The 17,089-nt window shown below is 39.3% G+C and overlaps 1 protein-coding gene across 3 annotated transcripts in view; it reads left to right on the forward strand.

Annotated features, from left to right (window-relative positions):
* Window positions 1-267: 267 nt before the first annotated feature.
* The window catches only part of MEP1B (meprin A subunit beta), a 36,910-nt gene continuing 20,088 nt past the window's right edge, over window positions 268-17,089 (forward strand). The window contains exons 1-5 of one of the 3 annotated variants that reach the window (XM_006054837.4): window positions 268-1,124; window positions 3,322-3,340; window positions 4,171-4,215; window positions 4,302-4,345; window positions 7,935-8,013. In XM_006054837.4, coding sequence (XP_006054899.3) covers window positions 1,062-1,124; window positions 3,322-3,340; window positions 4,171-4,215; window positions 4,302-4,345; window positions 7,935-8,013 — 250 coding nt within the window. In that variant the 5' untranslated portion in view covers window positions 268-1,061. Of the gene's footprint in view, window positions 1,125-1,764; window positions 3,341-4,170; window positions 4,216-4,301; window positions 4,346-7,934; window positions 8,014-17,089 lie in introns of those variants that run through there. The other 2 variants (XM_044934540.2, XM_044934541.2) reach the window with 2 other exon arrangements.

The following is a 17,089-nucleotide window of genomic DNA, read 5'->3' on the forward strand; positions in this document are numbered from 1 at the left end:
CTGCTGATGGGCTTTTCTCTAGTTGCAGCAAGGGAGGCTTCTCTCTAGTTGCGATGCAAGGGCTTCTCATGTGGTAGCCTCTCTTGTTGCAGAGCACGGGCTCTAGGGCCTTGGACTCAGTAGTTGTGGTACATGGGCTTAGTTGCCCCGTGGCACATGGAATCTTCCTGGACTAGGGATTGAACCCATGTCTCCTGCATTGGCAGGTAGATTCTTTACCACTAAGCCACCAGGGAAGTCCTCGGATCTTTTTTTTTATTAGCGCAGAATGAACAAAGACTGGTCTTGAGTGAAGGAAATACTGAGGGAAAAAAAAATTCACATTTCAAAAGTATTATCCTACATCACACTTAAGTTGAGAGTGAAACTCTGGGAAATGAGAAAGCAGATTGTCTCTAAAGAGAAATTACCCCAAGAAGAAAAAGTGAGCAAGAACTGAGAGATGGATTGGGAACACTGGTTTTTCAGTGTTCTCTTGACTTTGCTTGATGGGAATACTCAGGAGGGACATGTGTTCCTGTTTTGCTACTTTAATTGTGAATGTCAAGTATGCCCAATTTCTAGGACATTAATGGATTTTGTATTATAAATCAATACATTTTTATTAAATGAGTGAACAACAAACAGTGATGGCCGTAACTAGATATATTAAAGCAACTCAGGGCTAGAAGAGCCGAAAGAACTTCACAAATGTTTACATTTGAAAGACTGAGATTAGACATTAACTTGATATTATTGTTCTCAAGTGGCACTTAATAATCTTGGGGCCCAGTATTACACATTAGAGAACTTATTTCGTTAACAGTTCTCAGTCAGGCGCTTGGCTATTGAATGTTGACACAGGGGAAATAAAAACCTACAAAAAACAACCAATGAGCTCTGCAGAGCTGTGCTAAGGATATTGGACTTTAACTTTTTGATTGGAGGTATTACTACTACAGTCTGCTGACCTGCCAGAGGGATCATTAAGATCAAAGGCTATATGTTATGATGTTTGCCTTTTAAAAAGCAAATGCTGCTCTGAATTTCATAGTTCACAGCTTTCAGCTGGAAGTGACAGCATGACTTCTTGGTATCTGCCTTGGTTTCTGTGCTCTGCTGCTCTCCTCTTGGTTTCTGGCTTGGTAAGGAAACAATGTAGGGGAAAAAAATTAGAAAAATTGGGGATAGTTGATAATGATTACTAAAGAACAACCTGTTTGTTTTTTGCTTTTAAAGGAATTTCAAAATGTTAATGAAATTAAATTTTTTTTTTTTTTTGGTGAGCAGGGGCAGGCAGAGTACTGGGAGTGAGAAGAAGGCGCACCAGAGGAAAAGTCAGGGACATGAGATAAAATTGTTTTCTCTGCAGTTTCATTGTTGTGTAACAAGTTTTCTTACGATAAGATGGAAACTTGAAAATCATTCCGTTTTTACTAAGGAATGTGATATGTATTGCTGTTATAGGAATGTGAGACATGACAGAGTGAATAATGAATGTCATGGGCACAGCCAATGCTTAAGTCTTGTAGCATGGAATCTCTCTTCTTCTTCATCAGGTTAGACCAATCTTTCTACAATGACAGGTAGCTGGTTCCACAAACCAACTTGAGGTTTTATTTATTATTTTTATTGGAGTGCAGTTGATTTACAATGTTGTGTTAGTTTCAGGTATGCAGCAAAGTTGATCAGTTATACATATAATCCACTCTTTTTCTTTCTTTTTTTTAAAGATTCTTTTTCCATATAGGCCATTACAAAGTATTGAGTAGAGTTCCCTGTGCTATACAGTAGGTCCTTATTAGTTACCTATTTTATGTAAGTGGTTTGTATATGTCAATCCCAATCTCCCAACTTATCTCTCCCTCCAACATCCCCTCGTAACCATAATTGAGGTTTTAAATGAAGTTTCAAATGCTGGGGAGAATCTTTAGTTGTGATTTTTAAATAACAATTATTATGTTGAAATAATATTCTGTGAACAGAACTACAGCAGTGAGAACAAGAGATACCATGGGAGACTCATTAAAACTGTAATTATGAATGAATGCTTGATAATGGTTTTCGGGAGTGTGTTGGCATTCCTCTGTGAGGGTGTGCCTGTGTGTGGCCAAGGCGTAAGACAATCAAGACACTAGTTAATATAAAAAAGGGTGGTCACCATCCAACCAATTTATCCTCACTGCTTGCCAGATACCCCAGTTGATTCTAGCATGGAGATTCTAGAACCTACAGGTAATCTGTATTTAAATAAAATTGTCCCTTACATTTGTATGACATTTTATTATAGTTTGCCACATTCTTTCACATTATATCATATAACTGTCAGAATACCCAGAAAGCCAGCCCTGACCACATTGTACAGATACTCTGAGTATCTGAGTACCAGGAAGGTGAACTGACTTGCTGGTAACTGGTAGAAGCAGGAATAAAACCCAGACCTACTGTCTACAAGTCCATGAGCTTTTTAAACTAGACTTCATTAAGAAATCTCAGATTTACTTAGTTTTTTCTGCTGGGTATGTGATCTGGGTTTCATTTGGTCTGCTGCTGCCCACTTGCTTCAGTTGTGTCTGACTCTTTGTGACCCCAGGGACTGTAGCCCACCAGGCTCCTCTGTCCATGGAATTTTCCAGGCAAGAATACTGGAGTGGGTTGTCATTTCCTTCTCCAGGAATCTTCCCGACCCAGGCATCAAACTCTCATCTCCTGTGTCTCCTGCCTTTGTAGGTGAATTCTTTACCATTGAGCCACTGAGGAGCCCTTCATTTGGTCACCTGTAGGGAATCTATTTTCAGTTTGTTTGTTTTTTTCATTTGCAAAGTATAGCCATAGATTTTTTTTTTCTGAAGTATTTGGTATTGACTTCGAAGACAGAGTCTTGAGCAAAATGTGAAATTAAACCATGGTTAATGAGATCTTCAATAAAATTTTCTGTTTAAAGCATCATTATAAATTATAATATTTTAATGCCAAGAATAAGTTATTAGATTTTTCAAATGAAGCTCCATGAATTCTTTAGAAAATCTTGTTTAATGTGAACACTTATTGGAGGGCAGGACTCATGTTCTGCCTTCTTTTGAATCTGAGAACTTGGCTTCTTGCTTCAGCCCTTCAAATTCATGCAACAGACTGTTTCATTTTTTATATGAAATGAGAAGACCCTTGGGTCAAAAAGTTATCTTAGACTCTGATGTAGTTCTCTTGAATACATGCCAGAAACTAATCCATACTATTAAGGAAAAAACAAAACCCCACAGATGGCTAGATGGAAATTGGAATCAATAAGACTATGTCACAGACATCATAATAATATCATTTTCTTATGTGTTTGTTTCCCAGCCAACTCCAGAAATCTTTGGTGAGTCTATTTTGAGTTTTGCCCTATGTGACTGAACATGGCACAGCACACACGGTAGAAGAAGGTCGTGTGAAGAATAGAGCAACAGCACAGAAGAACTTAGGACACATTTAATGCTAAGCACAGTGCATACTTGCTCTGAACTTTGATCAAGCACTGGCTTCTTTTGATTTTCTGAAGAACATTTTATTGTTTCTGCTCAGGGGTTCCACATACTCAGCAAAAAAAAAAAGAGGATGGTATAAGAAAGTCCAAACACAGAGACTGACATATTGGCACCCCATAAATGTCTACTGTTGTTATTTTTGCTGTCTTTGTGCCAAATCAGATGGGCCTGATGTTCTTCCTATTCAGTTGTACGCTTAGAGGTTTGGCCATATTATCTACCTTTTGAAACTTAAGAATAATTCAAATATAGATTAGGAATTTTGCTTGAGAGTTCCAAGGTACATTATTAGCAAGGAATATACATACATGGGTTGCTTGAACTGATTTTACCTTGTGTAAACATTTGCTTCCTATCTAGTCATCTAATCTAGTCTTTCAAATTAATATTATATGGAGCGACCAATTTCTTATTCCTGAAGTTATTTGCCATTCAAGGGACATGGATAAAACAAGAGGATATGTATGCAAAACTCCATAGCCCCAAGCCTGACTCAAGGGAGGTTCTCAATCAATGGATCAATCAATCAATGTATATTGAATCAGAGCATGGTACTCTCTTATATGAGACAAAAGAAACTTGCTCACTTCTAATCAGTGGTTGATAAAGATTTTCTTCTTTCATAAGCACAACATTCAATGTGTTTTTGTTATTTTTGTTAAAGATGTAGATAATGGACTTGACCGGGATATATTTGATATCAATGAAGGTTTGTGGATTTTTAATTTTACATTCTTTATTAAGTGGGGAGTTTGAATCCAATTTGCTAACAAAAATTGTTATCTTCCTTCTTAGATCTGGGACTGGATCTTTTTGAGGGAGACATCATACTTGATGAGGTGAGTTGAAACAATGCAAGGAAGAACTTTCAATTAATCACTGCAAGCTGAAATCAATACCTGACAATGATGGGACAGTGTGGGCTTTGTTAAACCCAACTGTCTCTAAGCATGTAGGATCATAGTTGACACATTTAGTCAATGAATACATTATATGCTAAGGGATTCACATAGTGGTATCTTCGTCATTCATTACTCAGATTTCTTTGCGGTTGAAGACTGTCACTCATCTTGCATGCTTTGCTCTTACTGATCTAATTGATTTTCATTATTGCAATGCTTCCCTGGTAGCTCATCTGGTAAAGAATCCACCTGCTATGTGGGAGACCCCGGTTTGATTCATGGGTCAGGAAGATCCCCTAGAGAAGGAATAGGCTACCCACTCCAGTATTCATGAACTTCCCTGGTGGCTCAGATGGTAAAGAAACTGCCCACTATGTGGGAGACCCGGGTTTGATCCCTGGCTTGGGAAGACACCCTGGAAGAGGGTATGGCAACCCACTGCAGTATTCTTGCCTGGGCAATCCCATGGACAGAGGAGCCTGGTGGGCTATAGTCCATGGGATCACAAAGAGTTGGACATGACTGAGTGACTAAGCACACATGAGATTTTTGTTTTTAAATAGAACTTCACTGATTAAAGCTAGTTGAAGCAAAATTAAGTTGAATTGGTAATTTTAATGAATCTGGCTTTTTATCATAAGAGACAGATTTTGTGATTTCTACTCTGATAGCTGAGAATAGTGTTGCCACGTAAAGATCCTCTTAAGATATTCATAAAGAGTACTGGTTCTTACCTCGCCATCACAGCACACAGATGAACACAGGTATCATGTTTAAACATCCCTCAACCCCCATGTGAACTTCAACTCAAGAATCAGAGCTACAGAGTATCTGATCTTTAGTCCTTGGTCTGCTCTTCTCCCCTTCTTGATCCAATCCTGTATCAGGGCTTTAAATGTCACCTCTATGCTGATAACTCCAAATATATAACTCTGGTTCATTCCTTCCCCCAAGTTCCCTACTGGTCTATCCTGATGCTAATCCATCAGTTCCTCTGGAATATTTATGAGATACCTCAAGCATAATGAGTCCTCAGTTCAACTCTGATTTCCCACGCACGCTGTCCCTCTCCAGTCTTCCCTCTTAGTAAATTCGTCACCACTCCCTCTCCCCCACTCCACTGAATAATAAGTAAAAAATCCAGGAGTCACCTTTGCTTCTTCCCTTTTCTTCACCTTGCCGTCCTCTCCATCAGTAAGTTCTAACATTTCTACCTCCACAGTGCATCTATACTCCTAAGAATGCACTTTTCTTCTATTTATCTACTTCAAATGCTGATCTCCTAGAATCTTTTGCACTCTGTCCCTGTCACCTGTCCTCCACAGCAAAGTGATCTTTTAAATTAGCAATGCCACCTTTTTACTTCCCGCCTTGAAACTCTTCAATGGCCTCCTCTTGTATTTAGAATAATATCCAGATTGGCCCACAGCCTCCAGGACCTTGCACGATTTAACTCTACTGCTAGCGTGTGAGATGGGTGCAATTGTGAGGTAGTTTGAGCATTCTTAGGCATTGCCTTTCTTTGGTATTGGAATGAAGACTGACCTTTTCCAGTCCTGTGGCCACTGCTGAGTTTTCCAAATTTGCTGGCATACTGAGTGCAGCATTTTCACAGCATCATCTTTTAGGACTTGAAATAGCTCAGCTGGAATTCCATCACCTCCATGAGCTTTGTTTGTCATGATGCTCCTTAGGCCCACTTGACTTCACATTCCAGGATGTCTGGCTCTAGGTGAGTGATCACACCATTATGATTATCTGCATCATGAAGATCTTTTTTGTATAGTTCTTCTGTGTATTCTTGCACCTGTTCTTAGTATCTTCTGCTTCTGTTAGGTCCATACCATTTCTGTCCTTTATTATGCCCATCTTTGCATGAAAAGTTCCCTTGGTATCTCTAATTTTCTTGAAGATATCTTTGGTCTTTCCCATTCTATTGTTTTCCTCTATTTCTTTGCACTGATCACTGAGGAAGTCTTTCTTATCTCTCCTCGCTATTCTTTGGAACTCTACATTCAAATGGGTATATCTTTCCTTTTCTCCTTTGCCTTTCACTTCTCTTCTTTTCATAGCTGTTTGTAAGGCCTCCTCAGATAACCATTTTGCCTTCTTGCATTTCTTTTTCTTGGGGATGGTCTTGATCCCTGCCTCCTGTACAATGTCACGAACCTCCATCCATAGCTCTTTAGGTGATATCCAAGGAACCTTTCAAGTCTGGCTCTTTCTTGTCACTCTCATTTCACCTTCAATGTCATCCTTTCAAAGAGTTCTGTCCTGATCACTTTATCTAATGCACTCCCCCCAATTCCTTTATTCTTGTTCACATCTCCCTTTTTATTTCCTCTGCTACTATTAAATAGATCCTGTTTAAACTTTTTTCTTACATGCTGTTTGTCTCCTCCACTAGAGCCTGAGAAATGTAGAGGCATTGGTACTTTTGTTACCAATGGATCTCTTTTCTCTTGAATAGTGTTCATTTCATTGGCTGGATGAATACGTTAATGAAATATGTTTTCTATTCCAAAAATTTCAATATTGTAAAATTTTTTGAAAACTTTGGCATAGCTCATGTGGAACTTTTTTTCATATTGCAAGATCAAGATGACTGAAGTTTTGCTATCACTTTCTTCTTATATGTTTTTAAATCTTAATATAGGAAACTAGTCTATGAATCTACCATATTTATAGTCCAGTTTTACAAATCATTATTTACATGATTTTGCATGGTTCCGTCTTCAACTTTATTAACAAAGTTAATGATAGTAATTAATGATTTTCCATCAGACAATCAGAATTGTATATGAACTGATCACATGTCTTGTGCCTGCCTCTCACTCATCTGGCCTTTACAAATGCTTTGCCAAAACCCTTCAGGGAGTTAGGGGTTTTGAGGGGCCTGAGCCACCCATCTCCTTGCATGGCCCTGCAGTAAACCTTTCTCTGCTCCAAACTCTGAGGTTTTGGGCATATAAACCTGCACTAACACTTAAAAGGATATGTAAAAATATGAATAATTGAAGTGAAATGAGATTAAAGGAAATATTAATGCTTGCCATTCTCATTATTAAAAAAGAGAAGCTAATGATTTCCTCCTAAAACTTTTGTTATGATAGGATAAGAGTAGGTGTACACACACATGAGTACGTGCATGCTGCTGCTGCTGCTGCTAAGTCGCTTCACACAGAAAATTTGTTTAGGTTGCCTTGTTGTTATTTAGTTCCTAAGTCCTGTCAAGATTCATTTGCAACCTCATGACCATAGCCCACCAGCCTCCTCTGTCCATGGAATTCTCCAGGCAAGAATACTGGAGTGGGTAGCCATTCCCTTCTCCAGGGATCTTCCCGACTCAGGGATTGAACCTGAGTCTCCTGCATTGACAGGTGGATTCTTTACCACTGAGCTACAAGGAAGCCCTTAGGTTGCTTGGGAAAGCTTAAAACTTCTTTTATTTCTGGGTTAACTATTGCTTGTTTCATAATTTTTGACTGATACCTTCAGTGAATCCTTTCCCACTTATTTTTGACAGATACAAGAAAGAAATGCCATCGTTGGAGAAAGATATAGGTGGCCTCATACTATTCCATATGTTCTAGATGATAGCTTGGGTTAGTATGAAATTTGGAGTGTCCACAAATAATGTGTGTTCCTAACAGAATAGGATGACAGTATTTTCAAGGGAAGATTCACATGGCCATTAAGGGTTTTGTTTGTTGCTTTGTGTGGCCGTGTGTGTGTGTGTGTGCATTATCAGTTGTGTCTCTTTGTGACCCCATGGATTGTAGCCTGCCTAAATACACTTATGTTAAAAAAAAATAAGCAAAATGAAGAATGAACAGAACCAAATGATTTTGTATGAAATATTTGCTGAGTTTTGACCAGTAAAGGACTTCCCTTGTGGCTCAGCTGGTAAAGAATCAGGCTTCAATGCGGGAGACCTCGGTTTGATCCATGGGTTGGGAAGATCCCCTGGAGAAAGTATTCTGGCCTGGAGAATTCCATGGACTGTATAATCCATGGGATCACAAAGAGTCAGACGTGACTGAGCAGCTTTCACTTTGACCAGTAAAGGGATTAATTCAGCCAAGATTTACAGAAAGCCTACTCTGTATTTGACAGTTGGAACATAAAGATTCGGAAGCTAGTCTTTATTTTAAAGCAGAGGCTTCATCTATGTTCAGATTTAACACATGACTGAAAAACAAGCACCAAAAAAACAAACAAAACTCTAGGAACTGTCATTATTTTACTAACATTTTATTTTGCCAAGTCAGGAATTTAACAAGAACCCACTTTCTTTTTATCATCCTCTTTTTATAAAATAAATAATGTTTTAATACTAAAAAGTCAGAAGAATCTAATCCAGAAGAAAGGGCAAGTTTTCTGTATTAGAAATTTATTGTCATGGAAAACACTAAACAAAATTCTCATTTTACCCATGGATTAGTAAAAATGATATCACTGACCAGCATCAGTTTAGGAACTGCCATTTGGGAAATTTTCGCTTAAGTATCATTTATTTGGGCTTCTCCAGTGGCTTAGCAGTAAAGAATCTACCTGTATACAGGAGATGCCAGAGACATGGGTTGGATCCTTGGGTCTAGAAGATCCCCTGGAGGAAGAAATGGCAACCCACTCCAGTATTCTTGCTGGGAAAATCCCATGGACAGAGGAGCCTGGTGGGCTATACAGTCCATGTAGTCACAATGAGTTGGACATTGACTGAGTGACTAACATCGTATATTTCAGTGTGTGTGCTCAGTCATGTCCAACTCTTTGGGACCCCAAGGACTGTATCCCACAGGCTCCTCTGTCCGTGGAATTCTCGAGGCAAGATACTGGAGTGGGTTGCTCTTTCCCACTCCAGGGAATCTTTCTGACCCAGAGACTGAACTCGTGTCTTTTGTGTCTCTTGCATTGGCAGGCAGATTCTTTTTCACTAGCACAACCTAGGAAGCCTCATTTCAGTAGAGATAATTATAAATCAAAAGCTAATTATATAGAATGGAATAAATATTATGATTGATGATATGTTCAAAGAGCTATGGGAGCCCACTGGAGGACATTTAACTCAAACTAGATATAAAGGCATATATAATAGGGGCAAGTGACCCTGTGCAGTGGGGCTGCTGTGAAGCTTGTGCAAGTTGTACTCCACACAAAGGTGCCTGGGGAGGGGGGCAAGTGGGACTGAAATTAAGCTTGCATCATATTCATCAAGAGGCATTCATCTCTTGAATGAAGTACTATTCATCCACCTACCAAGACAGTACTGGCAGTATCTGCTCAGATTTGGTGCCCGTTTCTTCCTTCCCTCTTTCCATTCTTCCTTCCTTCCTTTCTTAATTAAAGTATGTTTGATTTATAATGTTGTGTTAATTTCTGGTGTACAGCGAGGTGCTTCTTTCTAAGGCACTGTGTGGGCTAGTGCAGCCTCTGACAGCAAGGGAAGGATGCTCTAAGCAGACGGATCACTACGTGCAAAGGCATGGGGAAAGGAGAAAACCACTGGTTAGAATTAGGTTGAGAGTGGGAAGATAATGAAGTTGAACAGGTAGGCAGAATCCAGCCTTGAGTCTTTCCTGTGTTAAAGAACTTGGTGTGTATACCAAGGGTCATGTGGAACCACCAAAGGTTTTAGTGCAGAAATGAGATCATTATCACTCTGGTTGCAGTCCAGAAGATGTATTATCAGTGGGGCAGTAAAAGAGTAGGGAGATCAGTTAGACTGTTGAAGAAATTCAGAGAAGGATTAAAGTGTTTCTAAGCCAAGACTCTCTCAGTGATGATAGACTAGAGTGAATCATTCTAAGAGAGGCTTAGGAAGCAATTAGATTTGGTGATTGTGAGAGATCAAGAAGAAGGTGGGTCTAGGGAAAGAAGGGCTAGTGCCCAGGATTCATTCTTAGGTGACTGGGGGGATGGCAATGACTTTAACAAGAATAGGGAATATGTCTTGAAGAGGGTGAGATGGAGAAGTATGGTGGAAATTGCTTTTTGGCATGCAGGATTTGAAATGCTTCAGGCTCACTGTGGTGGAGGCATCGTATGATGTCTTGGTGTCTGGTCTGGTCATTCAAGATAGAGAAATCTAACAGGGAGTTACTAAGGGTATGGGAGATGGTTGAAGCCATGGGTATGGATGAGTTTTTCACAGGTACCTTGCATATCGCACATACGCCATAGATAATGGATCTTTCTGGATGACCCAGGAAGATTGTACTGAGTTAGATGGCACAGAGTGGAATTCAGCCTGAGAGAGCAACTTTTTGGAATTGATATAGATGGAAGATCTGATAAAAGTTTTTGAGAAGGCAAGACTGGCCATAAACAAATGAAAAACCAAGAGTAGGGTAGAAAAAGCCAAAGCAACAGTAATTCATAGAATTAGAAACTTAAGAGTTGTGTAACATGAGGAGAAAATGATGTCCATTGACTTTCAGAATGAGGGGGATCTGAAACACTGTATTAAAATATAATTTTTTTTCAGCTTTATTGAGGTATAATTGACATGAAATTGTTAGATACTTGATATACATTGTGGTGATTTGACATGTGTGAACACTGAAAGGATTCCCCCGTTGAGTTAGCTGACACACCCATCACCTCACATATTTTTCTTGTGTGTGAGAACATTTATATTCTACTCTCTTGGAAAATTTCAATTGTGCAATACAGTGCTATCAACTATAACACCACGTTTTACATTTGATCCTTGGGCCTTATTTATCTGATAGCTGAAATTTGTACTTTTACTAACCTCTCCTTATTTAAATATTTATTTTTGGTTTTAGTCTTTTGATTAAAAGTTTAAAAATATTTTTGTTTCAAAATCATATATATATACATATGCATGATTAAAACTATATATATAAAACTGTATTCTCCTGTGTTCCATGAAAGACCAGTGAGCTTTTTTTTTTCTTTTTTAATTTGGCTGCACCAGGTCTCAGTTTCAGCACATGGGATCTTCTGTCTTCACAGGAGCATGCGGGATCTTTTTTTAAGTTGCAGCATGCAAATTCTTAGTTGTGGCATGTGGGGTCTAGTTCCCTGACCAAAGATTGAACCCGAGCCTCCTGCATTGGTAGCATGGAGTCTTAGCCACTGAACCACCAGGGAAGTCCCCAGTGAGCTTTAATCTGACTATACCTCTTAGGTTATTTTTGCCATGCATTTTACCTAAAGCTATCCTAACCTTATAAGTTTTATGTACCTGTTTCTTTTCTTTTCTTTTTAATTTTTGCTTTTTAATTGAAGTGCAGTTGATGTTTAATTTTACGTAAGTTGTACAGGACACAGGGATCAAGACCATCCCCATGGAAAAGAAATGCACAAAAGCAAAATGGCTGTCTGAGGAGGCCTTACAAATAGCTGTGAAAAGAAGAGAAGCCAAAAGCAAAGGAGAAAAGGAAAGATATAAGCATCTGAATGCAGAGTTCCAAAGAATAGCAAGAAGAGATAAGAAAGCCTTCCTCAGTGACCAATGCAAAGAAATAGAGGAAAACAACAGAATGGGAAAGACTAGAGATCTCTTCAAGAAAATTAGAGATACCAAGGGAACATTTCATGCAAAGATGGGCTCGATAAAGGACAGAAATGGTATGGACCTAACAGAAGCAGAAGATATTAAGAAGAGGTGGCAAGAATACACAGAAGAACTGTACAAAAGAGATCTTCATGACCCAGATAATCACGATGGTGTGATCAATGACCTAGAGCCAGACATCCTGAAATGTGAAGTCAAGTGGGCCTTAGAAAGCATCACTACGAACAAAGCTAGTGGAGGTGATGGCATTCCAGTCGAGCTATTTCAAATCCTGAAAGATGATGCTGTGAAAGTGCTGCACTCAATATGCCAGCAAATTTGGAAAACTCAGCACTGGTCACAGGACTGGAAAAGGTCAGTTTTCATTCCAATCCCAAAGAAAGGCAATGCCAAAGAATGCTCAAACTACCGCACAATTGCACTCATCTCACACTCTAGTAAAGTAATGCTCAAAATTCTCCAAGCCAGGCTTCAGCAATACGTGAACCGTGAACTTCCAGATGTTCAAGCTGGTTTTAGAAAAGGCAGAGGAACCAGAGATCAAATTGCCAACATCTACTGGATCATCAAAAAAGCAAGAGAGTTCCAGAAAAACATCTATTTCTGCTTTATTGACTATGCCAAAGCCTTTGACTGTGTGGATCACAATAAACTGGAAAATTCTGAAAGAGATGGGAATACGAGACCACCTGACCCGCCTCTTGAGAAACCTATATGCAGGTCAGGAAGCAACAGTTAGAACTGGACATGGAACAACAGACTGGTTCCAAATAGGAAAAGGCATACGTCAAGGCTATATATTGTCACCCTGCTTATTTTACTTCTATGCAGAGTACATCATGAGAAATGCTGAGCTGGAAGAAGCACAAGCTGGAATCAAGATTTCCAGGAGAAATATCAATAACCTCAGATATGCAGATGACACCCCCCTTATGGCAGAAAGTGAAGAGGAACTCAAAAGCCTCTTGATAAAAGTGAAAGAGGAGAGTGAAAAATTTGGCTTAAAGCTCAACATTCAGAAAACAAAGATCATGGCATCTGGTCCCATCACTTCATGGGAAATAGATGGGGAAACAGTGGAAACAGTGTCAGACTTTATTTTTTTGGGCTCCAAAATCACTGCAGATGGTGATTGCAGCCATGAAATTAAAAGACGCATACTCCTTGGAAGGAAAGTTATGACCAACCTAGAGAGCATATTCAAAAGCAGAGACATTACTTTGCCAACAAAGGTCCGTCTAGTCAAAGCTATGGTTTTTCCAGTAGTCGTGTATGGATGTGAGAGTTGGACTGTGAAGAAAGCTGAGCGCTGAAGAATTGATGCTTTTGAACTGTGGTGTTGGAGAAGACTCTTGAGAGTCCCTTGGACTGCAAGGAGATCCAACCAGTCCATTCTAAAGGAGATCAGCACTGGGTGTTCTTTGGAAGGAATGATGTTAAAGCTGAAACTCCAGTACTTTGGCCACCTCTTGCGAAGAGCTGACTCATTGGAAAAGACCCTGATGCTGGGAGGGATTGGGGACAGGAGGAGAAGGGGATGACAGAGGATGAGATGGCTGAATGGCATCACTGACTCGATGGACGTGAGTTTGAGTGAACTCGGGGAGTTGGTGATGGACAGGGAGGCCTGGCATGCTGCGATTCATGGGGTCACAAAGAGTCGGACACGACTGAGCGACTAAACCAAACTGAATGGAACTGAAGTTACAAGTATACAATATAGTGATTTAAAATTTTTACAGGTTATACTACATTTTTGCTCATTATAAAATATTGGCTATATTTCCCATTTGTACAGTATATCCTTATAACTTATTTTATACCTAATAGGTTGTACCTCTTAATCCCCTACCCTTATATTACCCCAGGCCCCTTCCATCTCTCCACTGGTAACCACCAGTTTGTTCTCTACATCTGTGAGTCTGCTTCTTTTTTGTTATATTAACTAGTTTGTTGTACTTTAAAAATTCCACATATAAGTGATATCTACAGTGTTTATTGGAGAAGGCAATAGCAACCCACTCCAGTACTCTTGCCTGGAAAATCCCATGGATGGAGGAGCCTGGTAGGCTGCAGTCCATGGGGTCGCTAAGAGTTGGACATGACTGAGCGACTTCACTTTCACTTTTCACTTTCATGCATTGGAGAAGGCAATGGCAACCCACTGCAGTATTCTTACCTGGAGAATCCCAGGGACAGTGGAGCCTGGTAGGCTGACATTTATGGGGTCGCACAGAGTCGGACACGACTGAAGCGACTTAGCAGCAGCAGCAGCATGGTATTTATCTTTCTCTGACTTATTTCACTTGTGTAATTGCCTCAAAGTCCATTCATGTTTCTGCAAAGGCAAAAATTTGTTCTTTTTCATGACTGAGTAGTACTCCTTCATGTACTTAATCTTCTTAATCCATTTCTCTGTGTTCTTTTTTTATTTTACAAAGGTTCTTTTTTAAAAAGAAATATTGATTTATTTGTTTGGCCTTCCTGGGTCTCGGCCGCAGTGTGCGGGATCTTTAGTTACAGGATGCAAACTCTTAGTTGTGGCATGTGGGATCTAGTTCCCTGACCAAGGATTGAACCTGGGCCTCCTGCATTTGGAGCATGGAGTCTTAGCTACTGGACCACCAGGGAGGTCCCTCCATTCTTCTCTTGGTGGACACTTAGGTTGCTTTCATTTCCTGGCAATTGTTAATAGTGCTGCTATAAACATTTGGGGGGGCTGTGTCTTTTCAGATGGTGGTGTGTTTTTGTTTTTTTTCAGGTATATACACAGGAGTGATCATATGGCAGTTCTATTTTGTTTTTTTGAGAAAGCGCCATACTTTTTTCCATATGAAATTCTTCCAGTAGGGCTTTAGTCTTTTAGCTTAAGCCTTGGGTATCATCTGGCTGTTAGTGGCAACTTACCTGAATGGGATAACGAAGCAACCGTGTGTAGCTTCCCATGAGTGAGTTACAGTTGCAAGCCTGAGTGCCAGATTTGAGGTGAGTTTTAGGAAGTAAGAAGTGGATAAAAGGGTTAAAGTTGGGGCTAGAAATGAAGATCAAGGTCCAGGAGCAGGAAGGGGCTTAACAAGGGGAAAATAATCCTAAGCAACTATTTACTTAGCTTCTAGGGTTTAGATAGCAGGATCCCTGGTGGGGCTTTCCTGAATCTGTGATGCAAAGTTAATTAAAGCTGTGGTAAATAAAGGTACAGGGTACATAAGGGTCTTGGTAGAAAGCTATACTTTTTACAAAACTTCCACATTTATTCCCTTATTTGAGTCTCCAAACAATTCGCAGGATAGACACTATCCTTATTAAGCTTTGATAAAAGGCCCAGACAAGCAAGCTCCTTAGACCTTCAGTTCAGAAATAGTCATGTGGTGGTTGGTGTCATCATCCCTTATTTTACGGACGTGTTAGATATGAAATAATGATACAATGTGATATTTACAATACAGAAAACATAGAAACAGTTTAAATATTTGATAACACGAAGTTACTTATATTTTACAGTCATATAAGGTGGCTATTAAAATGATAAAAACAGTATTTCATGAAGAAGCAAGGCTTAAGATGTATTACTTAATGAAATGGAGAAGGAAATGGCTACCCACTCCAGTACTCTTGCCTGAGAAATTCCATGGACAGAGAAGCCTGGCAGGCTACCGTCCATGGGATTGCAAAGAATCAGATATGACTTTGTGACTGAGCATTTAGTGAAAAAATAGTTTATAAAATATTATGAAGGCTGTAACTTTATTGTTTATAAAAAATATGTATATTGCACATGTATGTATTCATAAGAAAAGTATGATAAACGTGCTTGGTTATTTCTGTGTAAGATTTTATAATTTCTTTCTTTTTGTTTATAATGTCTAACTTTTTAATAATAACCATGTATTATTTTTTCATAGCTACTTTTAGAAAACTTATTATTTTAAAAAAATTATTATTTTTAAAATATTTAGCTACATTGGGTCTTAGTTGCAGCGTGTGAGCTTAGGTGCCTGTTGGTGTGTGGGATCTTAGTCTCCAACGGGGACTGAACCCAAATCCTCTGCATTGGAAGGTGAATTCTCAACCACTGGACCATGAGGGATGTCCCTGAGCATATATCATTTGTGTGATATTGTAAATGGTTGAATTCTGAGTGCCTGTTAGAGATTCATGGATTTTAGGTCCTATGTCTGTCCTGTTCTTTACCTTCACCTAGACTGAGGCATTCTGAAGAATGTCTTTAAATTGTCTGTGAAACGGACATGTAAGAAGGTAGCAGAAAATAAACATTTGATAGATGCTTATTTTATAGTAGTGCCCTCTTATCCTTGGGGGATATGTTCCAAGACTTCCAGTGAATGACTGAAACTGTGGGTAGTACCAAACCCTATATATACTAGGTTTTTTCCTAATCTATGTATGTATGATAAACTGATAAATTAGGCACAGTAAGAGATAGTAACTAATAAGAAAATAGAACAATTATAACCTATAATAAAAGTTATGTGAATGTGGTCTGTCCAGATATTTTACTGAACTGTGTTATCCTTCTGATGATGGGAGATGATGAAATGCCTACTTCATGAAATGAAATGAGGTGAATGGCGTCGGTGTTGTGATGTATCGTTAGGCTACTATTGACGTTCAATGACACATCAGAAGGAGGATTATCTGCTTTGGGTGATGCTGGGTCATTGAGGTTTGACGAGGTCGATGAGTGGATATTGAGAGCAGATGATGGACATCCAAGATTGGGGAATCCCTGGCAGGATGGAGCAGCATGGCAGGAAATTTCCTCAGGCTGCTCAGAGCGGCATGCAGTTTTGTGATCATCAACTCTTATGTCTGAAGTTTTCCATTTAATATTTTTGGACAGGTAACCAAAGCCACAGAAAGTGAAAGCACAGATCCATGGGGCCTACTGTGCTTGGAACTTCACCTCTTCTTTCTGTGCTAGTCTTACAATATTCCTGCAAAGTTGACTTTATTTCCCCGCTTAGCTGGTCTTGTGATAATACCACAACTCCAAAGGTGAAGTAAATTGGCAAAGATTATGCATCAAAAGTAAATGGATAGAAAGCTAGTGGGAAGTTGTTATATAATACAAGGGGTTCATCCTCATGGTGTGATGACCTAGAGGGCTGGGATGA

The sequence above is a fragment of the Bubalus bubalis genome, chromosome 22 (genome assembly GCF_019923935.1).
Source record: "Bubalus bubalis isolate 160015118507 breed Murrah chromosome 22, NDDB_SH_1, whole genome shotgun sequence".
NCBI classification, from domain to species: domain Eukaryota; kingdom Metazoa; phylum Chordata; class Mammalia; order Artiodactyla; family Bovidae; genus Bubalus; species Bubalus bubalis.